Source organism: Penicillium citrinum (genome assembly GCF_028827155.1).
Source record: "Penicillium citrinum strain IBT 23319 chromosome Unknown utg000008l:1.0-2707905.0:1.0-2709502.0, whole genome shotgun sequence".
Taxonomy (NCBI): domain Eukaryota; kingdom Fungi; phylum Ascomycota; class Eurotiomycetes; order Eurotiales; family Aspergillaceae; genus Penicillium; species Penicillium citrinum.
The window spans coordinates 237,598-252,027 of record NW_026622693.1 but is presented as its reverse complement, the minus strand read 5'-3'; the positions used below and the strand labels follow the sequence as shown (position 1 = coordinate 252,027).

At 46.7% G+C, this 14,430-nt stretch overlaps 5 protein-coding genes across 5 annotated transcripts; 3 read left to right on the top strand and 2 right to left on the bottom strand.

Moving 5' to 3' along the window:
- Window positions 1-7: 7 nt before the first annotated feature.
- N7469_008529 (uncharacterized protein) lies at window positions 8-404 on the top strand (the record flags this gene model as incomplete). The annotated part of the gene is made up of 2 exons (XM_056647447.1): window positions 8-46; window positions 162-404. The coding sequence occupies 2 exons, from the start codon at window positions 8-10 to the stop codon at window positions 402-404; spliced, it is 282 nt and encodes a 93-aa protein (XP_056497212.1).
- A 3,861-nt stretch (window positions 405-4,265) lies between these two features.
- On the top strand, window positions 4,266-4,557 carry N7469_008528 (uncharacterized protein; the record flags this gene model as incomplete). Its single annotated transcript, XM_056647446.1, has 2 exons — window positions 4,266-4,294; window positions 4,350-4,557. The coding sequence occupies 2 exons, from the start codon at window positions 4,266-4,268 to the stop codon at window positions 4,555-4,557; spliced, it is 237 nt and encodes a 78-aa protein (XP_056497211.1).
- A 341-nt stretch (window positions 4,558-4,898) lies between these two features.
- Window positions 4,899-6,187, bottom strand: N7469_008527 (alpha/beta hydrolase; the record flags this gene model as incomplete). The annotated part of the gene is made up of 2 exons (XM_056647445.1): window positions 4,899-5,721; window positions 5,781-6,187. The coding sequence occupies 2 exons, from the start codon at window positions 6,185-6,187 to the stop codon at window positions 4,899-4,901; spliced, it is 1,230 nt and encodes a 409-aa protein (XP_056497210.1).
- Window positions 6,188-6,852: 665 nt separating this feature from the next.
- N7469_008526 (uncharacterized protein) lies at window positions 6,853-8,883 on the bottom strand (the record flags this gene model as incomplete). Its single annotated transcript, XM_056647444.1, has 3 exons — window positions 6,853-8,484; window positions 8,549-8,713; window positions 8,797-8,883. 3 exons carry the CDS (start codon window positions 8,881-8,883, stop codon window positions 6,853-6,855), a joined length of 1,884 nt encoding a protein of 627 aa, XP_056497209.1.
- A 3,929-nt stretch (window positions 8,884-12,812) lies between these two features.
- N7469_008525 (glycoside hydrolase family 7 protein) lies at window positions 12,813-14,296 on the top strand (the record flags this gene model as incomplete). The annotated part of the gene is made up of 3 exons (XM_056647443.1): window positions 12,813-13,025; window positions 13,093-13,476; window positions 13,538-14,296. The coding sequence occupies 3 exons, from the start codon at window positions 12,813-12,815 to the stop codon at window positions 14,294-14,296; spliced, it is 1,356 nt and encodes a 451-aa protein (XP_056497208.1).
- Between the last annotated feature and the right edge of the window lie 134 nt (window positions 14,297-14,430).

Below are 14,430 nucleotides of genomic sequence, written 5' to 3'. Positions count from 1 at the left end.
TCTCCATATGACTCTGGAGAATTCGACGGGGTTCTATATATTCCTGGTAAGTATGGCAGATGCTGATAGCTTCCTTTTCTTGACAAAATCTGCGAATAGTATGAAGATGCTAGTATATATATGATACGTATAGATGTGGCTTACTTGAGATCTTGTGCTAGCTCTTATTACCCTCGATCTGGTCCCTGGCAGATGGACTGCTACGTCTCCGTCAGGTTAAAGTTCCTATCTTGGTAAACGCCGTCCTTGATTTCTTTTCAGCAGCCTGGCTACTCTACAATGGTGGCTTGACAGTCTTCGGATGGATGTGGTATGGGTCAGCCGTTCTTGCTACTATCGCCTTGTGCTGCTTTGTTGCGGTGTATGTTCCGTTCCCATCCTCTATATTGATTGACGGTTTTTGACATTCTCGGGCCAGGTATTTCTTTTTCATTATGTTTCTTCGTGCTGCTGTTCAGTTCCTGGAGGAGTCACGAGATCCCAGACGGGAGGGATGGGAGAGTGTGTCAAACCCAGTCTAGACCAATGTATCAGATGATGTGCTATCCATACCTATACCAGCGTAGAAATATTTCCAAGTAGCACGAGGCAAAAATGGAAGATGACAGTAAGGCGCACAATATTCAATCCGTGCATACTGTGCAATCGAAAGTGTCCAGAAAGTTCAAAACCTCGACCTCGGAGAAGTCTATGGATAATGACATGGCCTTGATTGGGTTGCCTGCTCGTGTGAGTCGATTTTTGAGGTGACTATTCCCCAAAAATGGAGCTCATGACTTTTCATGAAGAAGCAAAGGGATTCCAGCATCAAAGAAATTCAATGAGAGTTTAAGCCAATGTTTCAAATCACCGACCAAAACCTAGACAGAGCGGTCCTACGTATAAAGCATCGCGTGTGGAAAAAGCAATCTACAGTACCAGCAAACATTAGGTTGAACCACGTTGTCGGGACAAGAACCTTGCCACCAATTGTCTATCGTTTGACTTCTATATTTCAGTGCTCCGTTCTTCGTTTAATTTTACCTCAATGCACAAGCACCCTACAGTCAGCATCCCTTGATTCACGCAATCGTGTAACTGGTAGGGGTCCTCAGCCACCGTTCCCGATTACGAACCGTCTCCGGGGGCTACGAGTCAGGCGTGCCATAGGATATTATGATCCTCGCTTGCCCTTTGTCTAAATATACGTAAGAAGACTTGTCAACATTTCCATTCCAGGGTTGTCGCAAGGAGTGGCTGTCGTGACAGTGGTTTGACCTAGGAATCCAGCAGAAAAGCGTCTTCTTAGGTTAATTCGGACTGTATACCATTTTGAGAAAGAGTAAAGATGCGGAGATGCATAAGATGTATATACTACTACTATGTACTCCCAAGGGAATAAAGGGGATAACTCAAATACTAGATCATGATGCAATTTTTGGACTGCATGGCCATCGTGGCGCGCGGAACGAAAGAGAGGACCGCGTCGGGATTTGAAGCTCTTCTCTTGTTCGCGTCTTTTCTCGTGGCATGGATGCAGGGGCCAAACGTTGTACGGGCAACTGATAAAGGGGATGCAGCGGCCCTTCGGCATCACGACCGGACCTTTTTGGGGGCCGTTGTGCTTGGTTTCATGGGCCATGAAGCATCGACCATCGTTTCAGACTGGCGCTCAGTTTAGTTAGCTAGCGCCGGGGCAAACGTTGTTCCCCAAGGGATGATCATCCGGACGATCGCTACTATTTTAGTATTCGCCCTGCGAACTACTGTCGATAAACCCCCCCTTGGCAAATTAATTTATTCCATTTTCGCCATGTTTGTGTGATAGGTAGAAAATTCTATAATCAGGGGCTGTGTCTATCTCTGCAAGACTGATTTTCTAGACAGTCCCAGATAATTTTCTTCATTGTACTCCGTAATTCCAACTAAACACGGATTACATGGAGGCAAAAAAGAAGCGTAGGGCAAGCCGGGCGTAGAACCAGCCCGCCGGGTTGGTAGTACATAGTGCGAACATCCCCCCACGCCTCGAAATTCGTCTTGTCCCATCAGCTGAATGGTCAATAATTGATGCAATAGGCTGGCATATGGGGCCAGAAATTCCTACCCTGTACTAAATTGAACATCAGCTCGGGGATCACCGAGCGTCACGCTAAGCAGAATTGAGATAAGGTTGTTGGGATTCCCCAGCTCAGACCAAGCGTGCCTTGCATATTTGAGCGAGCAAGTGGACCTGCAACGTCGTCAAACATTGCTCACTACGGAAGGTTGGAATGATCGCTGACCAGGGGGTGCGCGTGGGAAAAGCAACCTTAATATCTGAAACGCCGGTCCATATGGCTTTCGTGGCTATGCGCAAGGTCCAAAGCATATCCAACGCATAAGCTATTGTACATACCTTTGCATGCCGCGGTAGTCCACGCGGACCGAGCCAGCCTAGAGTGTATCTATTATGTACAGAACGATGAAGAAGTGATTTTCCATTTATTCTCGTTTGGAATAAACTACTACATATTACTTTGCTTGGCATAGTCAAGCCGAACGCGAATTAGATGGTCCAGTCCTTATTGACTTGGCTTCATTTCGGATGTCCGCTCAATGCTTTCCCCGAGATTGCCCATAAAAAGAAGTTGGCACTAATTTGATAACCACGAACTTGTTCATTCATGAGGCTTGAGCCACCTGCAAGAGCACGGCCTTAGAAACCGTGGGGCCACTTGAAGTCGTTCTGGGCGAGATGCATGTTGATGCTTTTCCTATTTAGGCAGTTTTACTTCTAGTAGACTCGTCATACTCGACCGAAGGGAGTAGGCAATCCACGTGTGCCCCTTTCCTTTTCCTTTTGATGCTTTTTTTTGTCTTATCCTCGGACCCTTGATTCAGTCTGAAACAGCACGATTATACACAGTACCAAGCAACTTGCGGGTCTTAGCATTCCTGGGGTTGGTATTATGGCTATGCAGAATAGAATGCCTCGTAAGGCTTAGCTGGGGGTAGACGTGGCTGGTATGAGCTGACGATGGCTTTAATTCTTTGTCTAATTCTGATTTTTCCAATTCTTATGTATGCCCGGGTTCAGTTTGAGTATCGCCTTTCCTAATGATAGACGTTGGCAACTGTGAAGGAGAATGAGGATGCATATTTCACGCGTGGTTCGAAGAATGCTTGCATCTCGCACTTCATTGCTTATTCTAATTTCTCTGGCATTTCTTTCTTTCCCTTTTATTTTGTCTTCATGAACTCCCCTGCAGTAGTGCATGATCTCCATGTGATCGACCACGTTGGTCCCACGACTTTGTTTCATCCCTTTGTCGTCAGTCCACGCGACGAAATTCCGCGCATTGCAGAGCACATTTGTCGCTTAGGAGGGATTGGCGATCCCAGCCCTGTGCATGGCAGTCTAGACCGATGAGAATGACGTTTGGTCTTCCTCACTTGTTGCCCTTGTTCGATCTCTCACTGACGATCTAACGTCCCCTCCGCGTAAACGCGCATAAGCATCACTTATCCCTTGGCTCATTCCACGGCTCATATACTCTATCGGGCTATTCCTAGGTTAAGACATGTGGCTTGCCATGTGCCGAGAAGTCCCTGAAGGCATGCCCTTGATTCATTCATGCCCAGAATCGTACTGTACAGTAGCCCGAGAATCGTGCAGGCTCCACTCATGGTCCTGCTGCATCTTGTTCCTGCTTTCATGCCCCCAGTTTTATGCACTGCCCGGACCAATGGCATCTGCCTCGTCGCCTGTTTTGAATTTGTGGGTATGTAATCTGCACTAAATGGCCGCACGGTTAGTGCCAAAGACGGAATTCCGAACCCGTCGTTGCTGATGCGGACTACCTTCGGCCACAAGATCCGTCGACCCTGAAGGAGGAATGGTGTCACAGGCCCTTTAGTGGGACTCGCTCATCATCTTTCATGCGAACTGAAGATCCTTCTTTCATTCCTTTCTTTGCTTAGCTTGTTCATCCATGTGGGCCGCCATGCAAACTCCTGTCGAGCTCGCGTGTGTCAAGGCATGCTGTCTACGGCTGCATAGCCTCACAGGTTCTTTGCATATATAGAGGACTGAAGCCAGTCTCACTATTGCCATCACATTCCAAGACATATCAAGTTACAGCTTCAAACTCCACTACAAGACCCTGAAGAGTGGCAACACCTCTAAATCATCGAGGTCTCATTCCATCTACATTGCCTTTTTCAGCTCGACGCCACGTTCCAGCGGAATACTACCAAGTACGCAAACTAGAAGCTTCCAATAGAGTCGAAACAGACCCAGAATCATGTCTATCCCTCAATCAGCCTCTACGAAGTAAGTATATGCTACAAAGAGACCATGGGTTGGACATGGCTAATAGTTGAACCAGTAATCAAAATGGTACCACGGGTACAGCCCTCAGCCAGAGCAACATCAACCAAATCCCACGAGCAAATCGCAGCACTGTTGATCGTTATACACGAGCTCCTGCATCGGAGGGTCCTTATTATGCTGGTGCACGATTGCAAGAGCGCTCAAGTCATTTTGCAGGGCTTTCAAATCAAGTCAATGCGGTGGATGAAATCTTGAAGAAATGAAAGCTCAAGCAGAAAAAAGAAAAGAAAAGGAAACAGAAAATCAAACAGAAAAAGAGAAAGGTCAAGAAGGAAGAAAGAAAGAAAGAAAGAAAGAAAGAAAGAAAGAAAGAAAGAAAGAAAGAAAGAAAGAAAGAAAGAAAGAAAGAAAGAAAGAAAGAAAGAAAGAAAGAAAGAAAGAAAGAAAGAAAGAAAGAAAGAAAGAAAGAAAGAAAGAAAGAAAGAAAGGGAAATTGTGATATCTCTCGTCTATGTATAATATGTTCTATCAAGTGTAACAAAGCCTCACGAGTACTACTGCAAGTAGTACTTCTACATGCATCAAGACTCATCCATGAACTATTTCAAAGAAGTTTCAAAATATATGCCGCCACATCCTCATACTTAGTGCTAGGGAATTCATGACCAGCGTCATAGAATTTGAAGGCAGCATTACCACCCAAGGCTGCAGTAGCATCTGTGACTAGTTCATCTTTAATGATGATGGCGTCGGTGTTACCACAAAGAATGTGCACCTTATCACTTGGCAGCCCTTTCTCGCCTTGAGTTGAAGGTGAAATGCTGTTCTGGGCACTTAAGTACTCTCCCAAACGCGCCCAAGTGGTCCATTGTCGTTGACCCAAAATCGGACCATGGCGCATGCTGGACATGAAAGCGTGTACGAAGCCTGAGTGGTTATTTACCTGCCACGAAACTGCTGAAGGGATGTTGACATATGGATATTCACGAGAAAGGAGTTGGATCTCTGCCGCATCTTGTGACGGAAGCTCTTCAGTAAGCGCATCGGCCGCGTTCAACTTCTTGTGGTTTGATTTTTTCGGGGTCACGAGAGGTCCAGCTCTGAGGCGACGACCAACAAGGTATCCAAGAAGATTTTCTGGCATCAGACCACGCGAATAGAGGAGACGACTCTGGAAGCTTATTTGCGAGTCGCGGACTAAACCAGCCGGTGCCAGAAGGACTAGTGATGATAGCATCTGGGGGAAGTATGAAGCAAATCCTGCCGCAATTCCACCTCCAAGTGAATAGCCCGCTAGGCAGAATTTCCCTGACTCTTTGCCAGTCCACGCGATCGGTGACGAGGAGAGGGCAAGAAGAATCTGGGTAGCAAAGAGGCGGTTATCCTGAGGTAGGTCTGCAGGGCAATCAGAGTATCCTCGTCCGAATCTAGCACATTCATTCTTAGCATACACTTCATGTAAGACATAGTAGTATATTTGACTCACAGGTCGAATAGCATTACCCGACAGCCCCGGTCAACTAGCGCATGGGCTACCCCACCCAGCGCAATACAAGGTGTGGTGATACCGTGAACTAATAAGACTTTTGGACCATCCTCTCGACCCCATTCATAGACTCGGATGGACCCGTAAGGACTGGCAACATCGCGAGCACCCGGAAGCACGTCATTCGGGAGAGGATGGCTATGTTTCTCATCTTCCGAAAGGCCATTTGAGATTCTTGCACGGGGCGAAGGTAGAATCCTCTCTGTTGAATCGCGCCCACTGAGTAACGATCGAATAAGGAGGCCGAGAGTGAATGATGCCCCTGATACTGCTAATAGGGGCAGCTGAGTCCGCTGGTTGGCCCAGGAGTCGGATAGGAAATCCACGGTTTGATGGTACAGCGCCATGGTTGGTGGTGAGATTGCTATCAAACGTGCGCAAATAGTTGACCTTGGACCTGAACGAGTGATTCCAAGAGGTACAACAAAGTGATCGAGGTTGTCTCGACGAGATGGATGGTTGATGATCAGTGAGAGGAGTTGATGAAATGGTCAAGTTGGGCCGAGGCTCGATCGTCGCCAAGACGCGCCGATAAGATAAGACGTCATTGTTGGGTTTCCAGGCACAGCAGCGGTATGTACTATGCGCATATGTACGGAATATAAATGGGATATCTAGTTAGAAATAGATAGAATTAGTCTGGAAGACTACTATAGAATTTTTGACTTGAGAATTTAATATCATCAAATTTCAGTCATAGTAAGCTATTGATCAGGAATTAGTGGTTCTTTATGCTAGTCATACACTGACGAGTCTATTCCTCGAAAGAGGACAATGATATTGTTTGACCTACTTCGAGGAGAATTGAAATATACGGACTGTAGGTTATTCTGCGCAAGTGGCTGAGTGATTATCATCTTAAATGTAATTCATATGTTCAATTCTGGTATGTATGGGTATATGTACAGTGAAATGCTCTTAATGCAATAATATGATTAACCTTGTTTCCGAATGGACAACATGAGTCATCATGTGCGGCGATAATATGCGGAAGAAAAGAGAGAATTAATGATCATTCGTGTTTGTTTGCCTCGTCATTTGGCACCTCGTCTGACGGCACATGTTCATAGGAACGCATTTTGCGGCGACGGATGTAAAACCAAAGACCGGCGAGTACACCTCCAACGGAGAAAATGGCCAGAGTTCCGATGGCGATGTTTTGCACCACTTGGATCATGCCATATGTTTTGTACACAGACTCTGCGACTTCTTTCGTGGCAGAATAGATGGCTGCTTTGCGATCTTCATCCGTGATAGATTCATCATGGAGGTCTCCGTATTGGCCGGAATCTAGTTTCTCCCGGACTGTCTGGAGAATTTCTGGATCATCAGGTGTTGGTTCAGAGGATAATCCATTGAAACCCACTAACTCCCAGTCTGGAATATCAGAACGGTGCATCGCTGATGATCCCAATACGTTGCCCTGCTCATCAATGGCTTTGGCGGTCACCCAGTCCATGAAGCCTTCAGCAATGTACATTGTCTCGAAACTTGTCTTGCTTGTGCTCCCGATGAAAACATCACTGCCTCCCTCATATGACCGAGCGTAAAAATCCCATTTGGCAATGTCAGTTGCACCATTCCAACTGACGTGGATAACGGTTATCATCTCTTGCTCACTAGCACCGTATACTGAGGCGACTAGATCTGGTGGTGTGGCGGGCCTGCCAATCCAATCGAATTTGTAGGAACGGTAGCTTGAGTAGCGAGTCGATGCGAATTGAGCCGACATGAGAATCTCACCATCAGATGAGTGTTCACTGATGTACCCTTGCTCGCTCCATCCGATAAATACATTGTCGTTTGGAAGTTGCTGGACATTACCACGAAGACGGGTGAGCTGGCCATCAGGACGATTGATGCGTTTAACAACGCGGGCTGTCATGGGCGAAACGGTAGTATCTAGCTCGACAAAGAGAGCAGAGGATAGCTCCTCTTCATTTTCGCTCTCATCCGAAGCATTGTTCATTATTGAAATGGTATGATGAGTACTGTTAGACTCGACAAACTTGGCATCGTGCTGTTTGGAGAAGGTGAAATCTTGTTCGAAGTCGGTCTGTGCGCCTCCAAGACGCCATATGATCTCGCCGTTCTGTCCCGAAATCAAGTAAAGTGTGTTTGTAAACCGCATGGAGATAATATAATCTCCAGCGGAATTCTTGTCGACCGCGTTGATATGCACATAATCCCATCCAGGCTCGCCTGCTACGCCGTCGGTCTCTAGAAACTTCACAGATTCGCGGATTGAGAGTTTGTCAAAAGAATCCCACTCGAAAAGGACCTCGGATGTCTCGATATCCAGCTCGACAAAACCACCAGTGACAACCCAACTCTCCTCATCTGGTCGGTCGAAATCGTCGAGACGGATAAGCTGGGATCTGTACGTGCAAGCTAAAGCAGTCTTGCCGCCGTCCAAGATATTGAATTCGTGCATATTGAAAGCGTCGAGATCGTTCACAACCAGGACCTCATGCTCAACCTCGTAGTCACTGTCCATGATCACACCACCGCCCCTGTCAGAATCACTTTCATATTCGTGTTGTAGAATGAAAGAAAGATGTGGGTCTCCATCGATATTCCAGTTTGCCTTGAAGTCGAATGCGTTGCGGTTGTCAGTTACGGGGGATCCAGCCCAAATGAGTTCCTGTATTGAAGTCAGGATTTATCGCCGACATTTAATTTGTCCGAAAAGGAAAGAGAAGACATACGCCATCGGTGTCAAATATGTATGGCCCAACCTGGTACTGCATATACTTTTTGGAGGGCTCCTCTGGGTCGATCTGCCCGTAAGGCGCAACGAACAAGTATCCCGGTTGTTCTCGCTCGCGGTCGAAATGAGTGACATTGAATTTGAGGGCGCGGACTTCAGGAAGCTATACGGAGTAAACAGTCATGGTATTAGAAACTCCGAGAGGAAGTGGTAAATATAGGGTGACATCTTAAGGGGCCTACTCACCGTTACAAACGAAGATAAGTCCTCATCCTGACGCTCCGCAATAGCGACAAGAAGGAAGAAACCGAACAAGACGCCGAGAAACAACATGACGGGATGGTGAACAAGCTAAATGTCTAAAAAGACATGCCTCTCATCCTGAAGTTATGAAAAGAAAACTTGGATGTCAGACGGGAAGCATAGCCCCCAAAGCCACGATACAAGCTCGAATTTTGCGAACAAATGGCAAAGGAAAGTCGTATCGAAAGCCTTTTGGAGTTTAGGGGCCGCGCGGGGATTACGCAGGATTTTTAAGGAGAATTTGGGGGCGTGCGAAAGGTTTACCCCATTCGATCGTCATGAAAAAAGTGATGGCGTCCGCTCGACCTCTGGCTATTGCGCGCTCGATGGAGACCCCGGTGATGCTCGTAATCTTATTCCAATCCAAAAGAACAGCGGAGTGGACAGAGCGGAAATCAACAGCCCCGCTGAACTCCAGAAATTGTCTGCCAGCGGGAATATCAATGGGATCATCGAAGGAAAACTTCTCGCCACGCGTCGGTGGGGCTTCTCCAGTTGTGGTTTTAGGGGGGTTGACGTCCGTTGGTTGTCCGTAGGAGTCAGCGGAAGATGCCGATACTTACAGAAGATGGAAGTTGTTTTTAAGGATGGACTATGATATGATAAAGGTGGAAAAAGCAGAAAAGAAGAAAAAGAGAGGTGCATAAAGTACTGCAGGATCAATAAAATGGATTTGATATTGCCGAAACTCCATCTACTCAAGGCTAAGACTTTGCCAAGTCGATCTGACAGACTCGGTAAAATGGCACGCGAGCAGGTGGACGTTACGAGATCATCACTGAGTATGGAGTAATGTAATGTCTGATCCAATCGCATTGCCAGGAAGAAAATTGGAATACGAAGTTGGATCCCCCTGGACTCTCTCCTTTTGCGCACAATGCCAAGCACCACCAAACCCGGCAAAGAAGGCGATTCTACCGAGAGAATACAGTATGTATGGTTCTTCAACTTTGATTCGTCTGGGTGGCCCGCAGTCCCCTCCACTTCCATCGGCTCTCAACCTATCAACTTTCGTGTTATACGTAGCTTTGGCCTCTGCCTCTTGCGTACATAGTACTATGTACACTGCAACGTAGAATCTCCACGCCCACCCCTAGTGTATCTACTTATGTAGAGAGGACAGCAGTTATTGTAGTATCGTGAAATCTGTCGAACTAGTCAATAATTTGGGAAATTCATGGTTCTCGCTTGAATTGATTGATTATATACATCAGCTTCATGTTCATTTACAGCAATGAACAGGTACTCCTTTCTCCCTTGATTCTTAACGTCTCCGTGAAACTTTGCAACCCCCAGAAAGTTTCAATACCCCTTGCTGATCCAAATTTTACGCTGTCAGTACATACTATTACAATAGCGTTTTTGATCATTTTTATAGATCTTGGAAAGGATATAATACACTTTGTAGAATGGCCTAGGCTATCTCCAAGAGCTGCCAACAACATTTCAAGTCCGTAGATAACCGTTCGAAATGCGTGACTCCTGCTCATCGCTTTTACTAACACTTAACGCTCTCACTTTAATCGATAAATGGGTTATAATAAGAGGAACTGGATCGCTTGAACAGTCCATTCGTTTTTGATAATAGTAGTATTTCACTTACCTGATTACCTACCAGGTAGTAAGTATATCATTTTCACTGAAAATAATAGGTATTATTTTCAGTGAGAGGCTCCATAAAGAACCATTTGATGTTCATGACAAGAGTTCATCACTTGACCATCCAAACCAGGACTTTGTCTTGAAGACAATGCTTGCATTCTCTCCTCTTCCGAGGATATTGCTACCTAAATCCTATATCCTTGAGGGACACCCGCCCTAGGCCGCAATGTACTTCGATCAGGCTAAATACGTTCATGCCAAGAAATTATTCAAGACCCCATAGTCAGTACCTTTTCTCAATTGGCAAAGATCGACAAAACACTTCAGATATCCTGTCTAGACGCTGACAAGCCGGCTTTCTAGTGGATAATTTCGAAGGCCAAGGTCTTCATTCTCTCTAGAATATTCTTAGTGGCTATGGTATGACCCCCGGTCCAATCTTACTTATGCACACATATTGCGGGGACTTGAAGTGTCCAAGGGAATTTGACTAGTTCACTAGTAATGCTATGGAACAGCCGTGTCGCATTTGGTAATATTATTTTTTCGTATACATTTCTCGAGAAAGATGGATACCATTCAGGCTTGATTAATTCTGAAGAAGAAAAACATTTCATAAGTAAACGGGATGATGGGTTTTGCATAAGACCAGCCGCCACTGTGTACTTTGTGCTGTGGGCGCAGATACTGGCGGTTGGCTAGTGTAAAATCGCAGTCAATGTGAAGAGCCCCTGCTGCAGGCTTCGTTCAATATCGTAGGAAACCCGCCACATTCGACAGTGGCTTGCGTTTGCCGGTATTGAACAGTAGTCAGTGTAGTGTAGCTAATCGTCAGTTAATGTTGGAAGTGGACAAGGGTTTGCACATGGGCGAATCCAGTATTATTCGAAGTACACATATCGCGGTGGAATGTTATTTTCAACGTGTGTTAATGCATTCGACTGGTGTATAATCTGTTACTTCATAACTAGATGTACTACTAGGATGTACATACAAGCCAAGACCTTGCAGTCGCCCTTCATATCATTTTCATCCCGAACTTCGGGAAGCATTGAATGCTTCAGGCTAGAATCCCCGCCCAATCAATTGTAGATATATCCACTGATCACCTGCAAGTCAAGCCTTGCTGTTTATTAGCGAGTCCGCAGTGGGTCGGGACCGGGATCAAATTAGAGGGAGGGCAGATTTCGTTTCTTGCGGACCAGGAAGAAGTAAACATGCGACATTAACTCCCTCAGGGTTATCGGCACATGAGCCGATCAGTGATTGTGCGCAATTGAGCTTAAATTTTCACCAATATCATATCGCGACGTTCGGAGATTGCTCTTCATTGTTTTCTCGTAGAAATGAAAGACGAACTTGAGACACTACATTCGCCAAAATTCACTATTGTCGATCGCCAAACCTCGCACGTCGACTGAATTGTGTATGTTTCGAATTAATATCGTCGGGTATGATATCTGCGAGGATAGTTCCGGGCGCTTGAGAGCTGTTTTCTCATTGAAGGATATTTATTCTGTTTTATCCGAGTGTTTGGTGGAATATTACCGCTGAGGGGCGACGTTGCTGATCTGAAACACTCTATGCCCGAAAGATCATGGAGACTGCTTCAGAAAGACTCGCCTTACCACTTCACTCATGGTTGTTTTCAAAATATGTTACCCCGTAGTGGTCTATCCACTCATACAGCCACGCGCCGGGGGAGGCTTTTTGTGGCATATTTGGCTTGTGTGCCCTCCACTAGCGTTTTATGACCCTGACAGATACTCCGCAAAACTTAAAGATCAAGGGCAAACTAGAGACATCAAGGTTTGGAGGCTTCTCACAAACGATGGCCATCACCGAAGGATATTTCTGGCGGCCTGGGTATTGTATTCTGAAAAACAATTCCAATGGCAATGTTACTATAAGGAAACGTGGCTTGGGTACATCTCCATGGCCATGATTATTGCAACTGCTAGACCCAGATCAATCGTTTCGCTTTCCATCCTGTTAAGTTCTTCATAGTTTGTATGTACTGCTGTTGTAGATCTTTCCCATCCTCATTCCGGAGCCCGATCCACTCTCAAATCAATGCACGACCTCGGCCCTGACCTAATCTGGAAGCCCCCGTTGCTTAGATGAAGGGTCCTGTCTTGCCAGTTTGGGGACGGTCTTGTGGTCCGTCATCCTGTCAGGATGCGGTGGATGAACTTGTTGGGGCCTTTCATGGCAGTTAATTTTGAATCAATCTTGACTCTGCAGGAATGGTATAAAGATGGCTCAGGGAGACCCTTGCTGTGTCTCTTTTCTCTTCATCAGCTGCAGGACAGACGACCGACTTTTTCATTCATTCTATTATATTCTATTCTGCAAAGATGTTTCAACGTGGAATCCTTCTAACGGCTCTTATAGCGGCTGCTCGTGCCCAGCAGGCTGGCACGCAGACCCAAGAGACCAAGCCTTCTCTGACCTGGCAAAAGTGCACTGCCAGCGGCTGTACCGACCAGAAGGGTTCTGTTGGTATTGACGCCAACTGGCGTTGGGTTCACTCGACAGACGGCTCGACAAACTGTTACACTGGCAACACTGTGAGATTTGATCCATGGCTACATGTAAAAAGGAAAAGGCTAACTGACAATGCTTTCTTTCCTACAGTGGAACTCCGATCTCTGCCCTGACGACGAGACCTGTGCCAAAAACTGTGCTCTGGATGGCGCAGACTACTCTGGCACTTACGGTGTCGAGGCTGATGGAGATTCTCTGTCATTGAGCTTCGTCACTGGAGACAATGTTGGTTCTCGTCTGTTCCTGATGGAGGACGACAGCACCTACCAGATCTTCAAGCTGCTGAACCAAGAATTCACTTTCGATGTTGATGTCTCTACTCTCCCATGCGGACTCAACGGTGCTCTGTATTTCGTCTCTATGGATGCCGACGGTGGTATGTCTAAGTATGAGAACAACAAGGCCGGTGCTAAGTACGGAACCGGTTACTGTGACTCGCAGTGCCCTCGTGACCTGAAGTTCATCAACGGTCAGGTAAGTTTCTCTGGAGAACAATGAATACAATTTCCGGCCATCAAACTAATAAACAGAATAGGGCAACGTCGACGGCTGGGAGCCATCTGACAACGACAAGAACGCTGGTGTTGGTGGCCACGGCTCCTGCTGTGCGGAGATGGATATCTGGGAGGCCAACAGCATCTCTACTGCTCTCACTCCTCACCCTTGCGAGGAGGCCGGCCAGACTATGTGCGAGGGCGACAAATGTGGTGGCACTTACTCCGAGACTCGCTATGCTGGTACTTGTGATCCCGATGGTTGTGACTTCAACCCTTACCGTATGGGTAACGAGAGCTTCTTCGGCCCTGGTAAGATTGTTGACACCAAGTCCAAGATGACTGTCGTCACCCAGTTCATAACCAGCGACAACACCGCTACCGGCACTCTCAAGGAGATCAAGCGTATCTACGTCCAGAACGGCAAGGTCATTGCCAACTCTGCCTCGGACGTGTCCGGCGTCACTGGTAACTCAATCACGACAGACTTCTGCACTGCCCAGAAGAAGGCCTTCGGCGATGATGACGTCTTTGCCAAGTACAACGGTATGTCCGGCATGGGTGAGGGTCTGGAACAGGGTATGGTTCTTGTCATGAGCCTGTGGGATGACCACAACAGCAACATGCTCTGGCTCGACGGCGAAAGCTACCCCACAAACGCCACTGGCCCCGGTGTTGCTCGTGGCACTTGCGGCACTGACTCTGGCAAGCCAGCTACTGTCGAGTCGGAGTCCAAGGATGCCAAGGTCATCTTCTCCAACATCAAGGTTGGACCAATTGGATCTACCTACTCTTCTTAGATGGATTGATTGATTGGCGGAGTGGAGCTGGGGAGCTGAGCCTGGACATTGAAGGCCGTTGAACACGACATCTTGGCTATAGTATTCTGTATTTATTTCTTGACTTCTTTATAGAGGGTGAAATCTCTGGATCT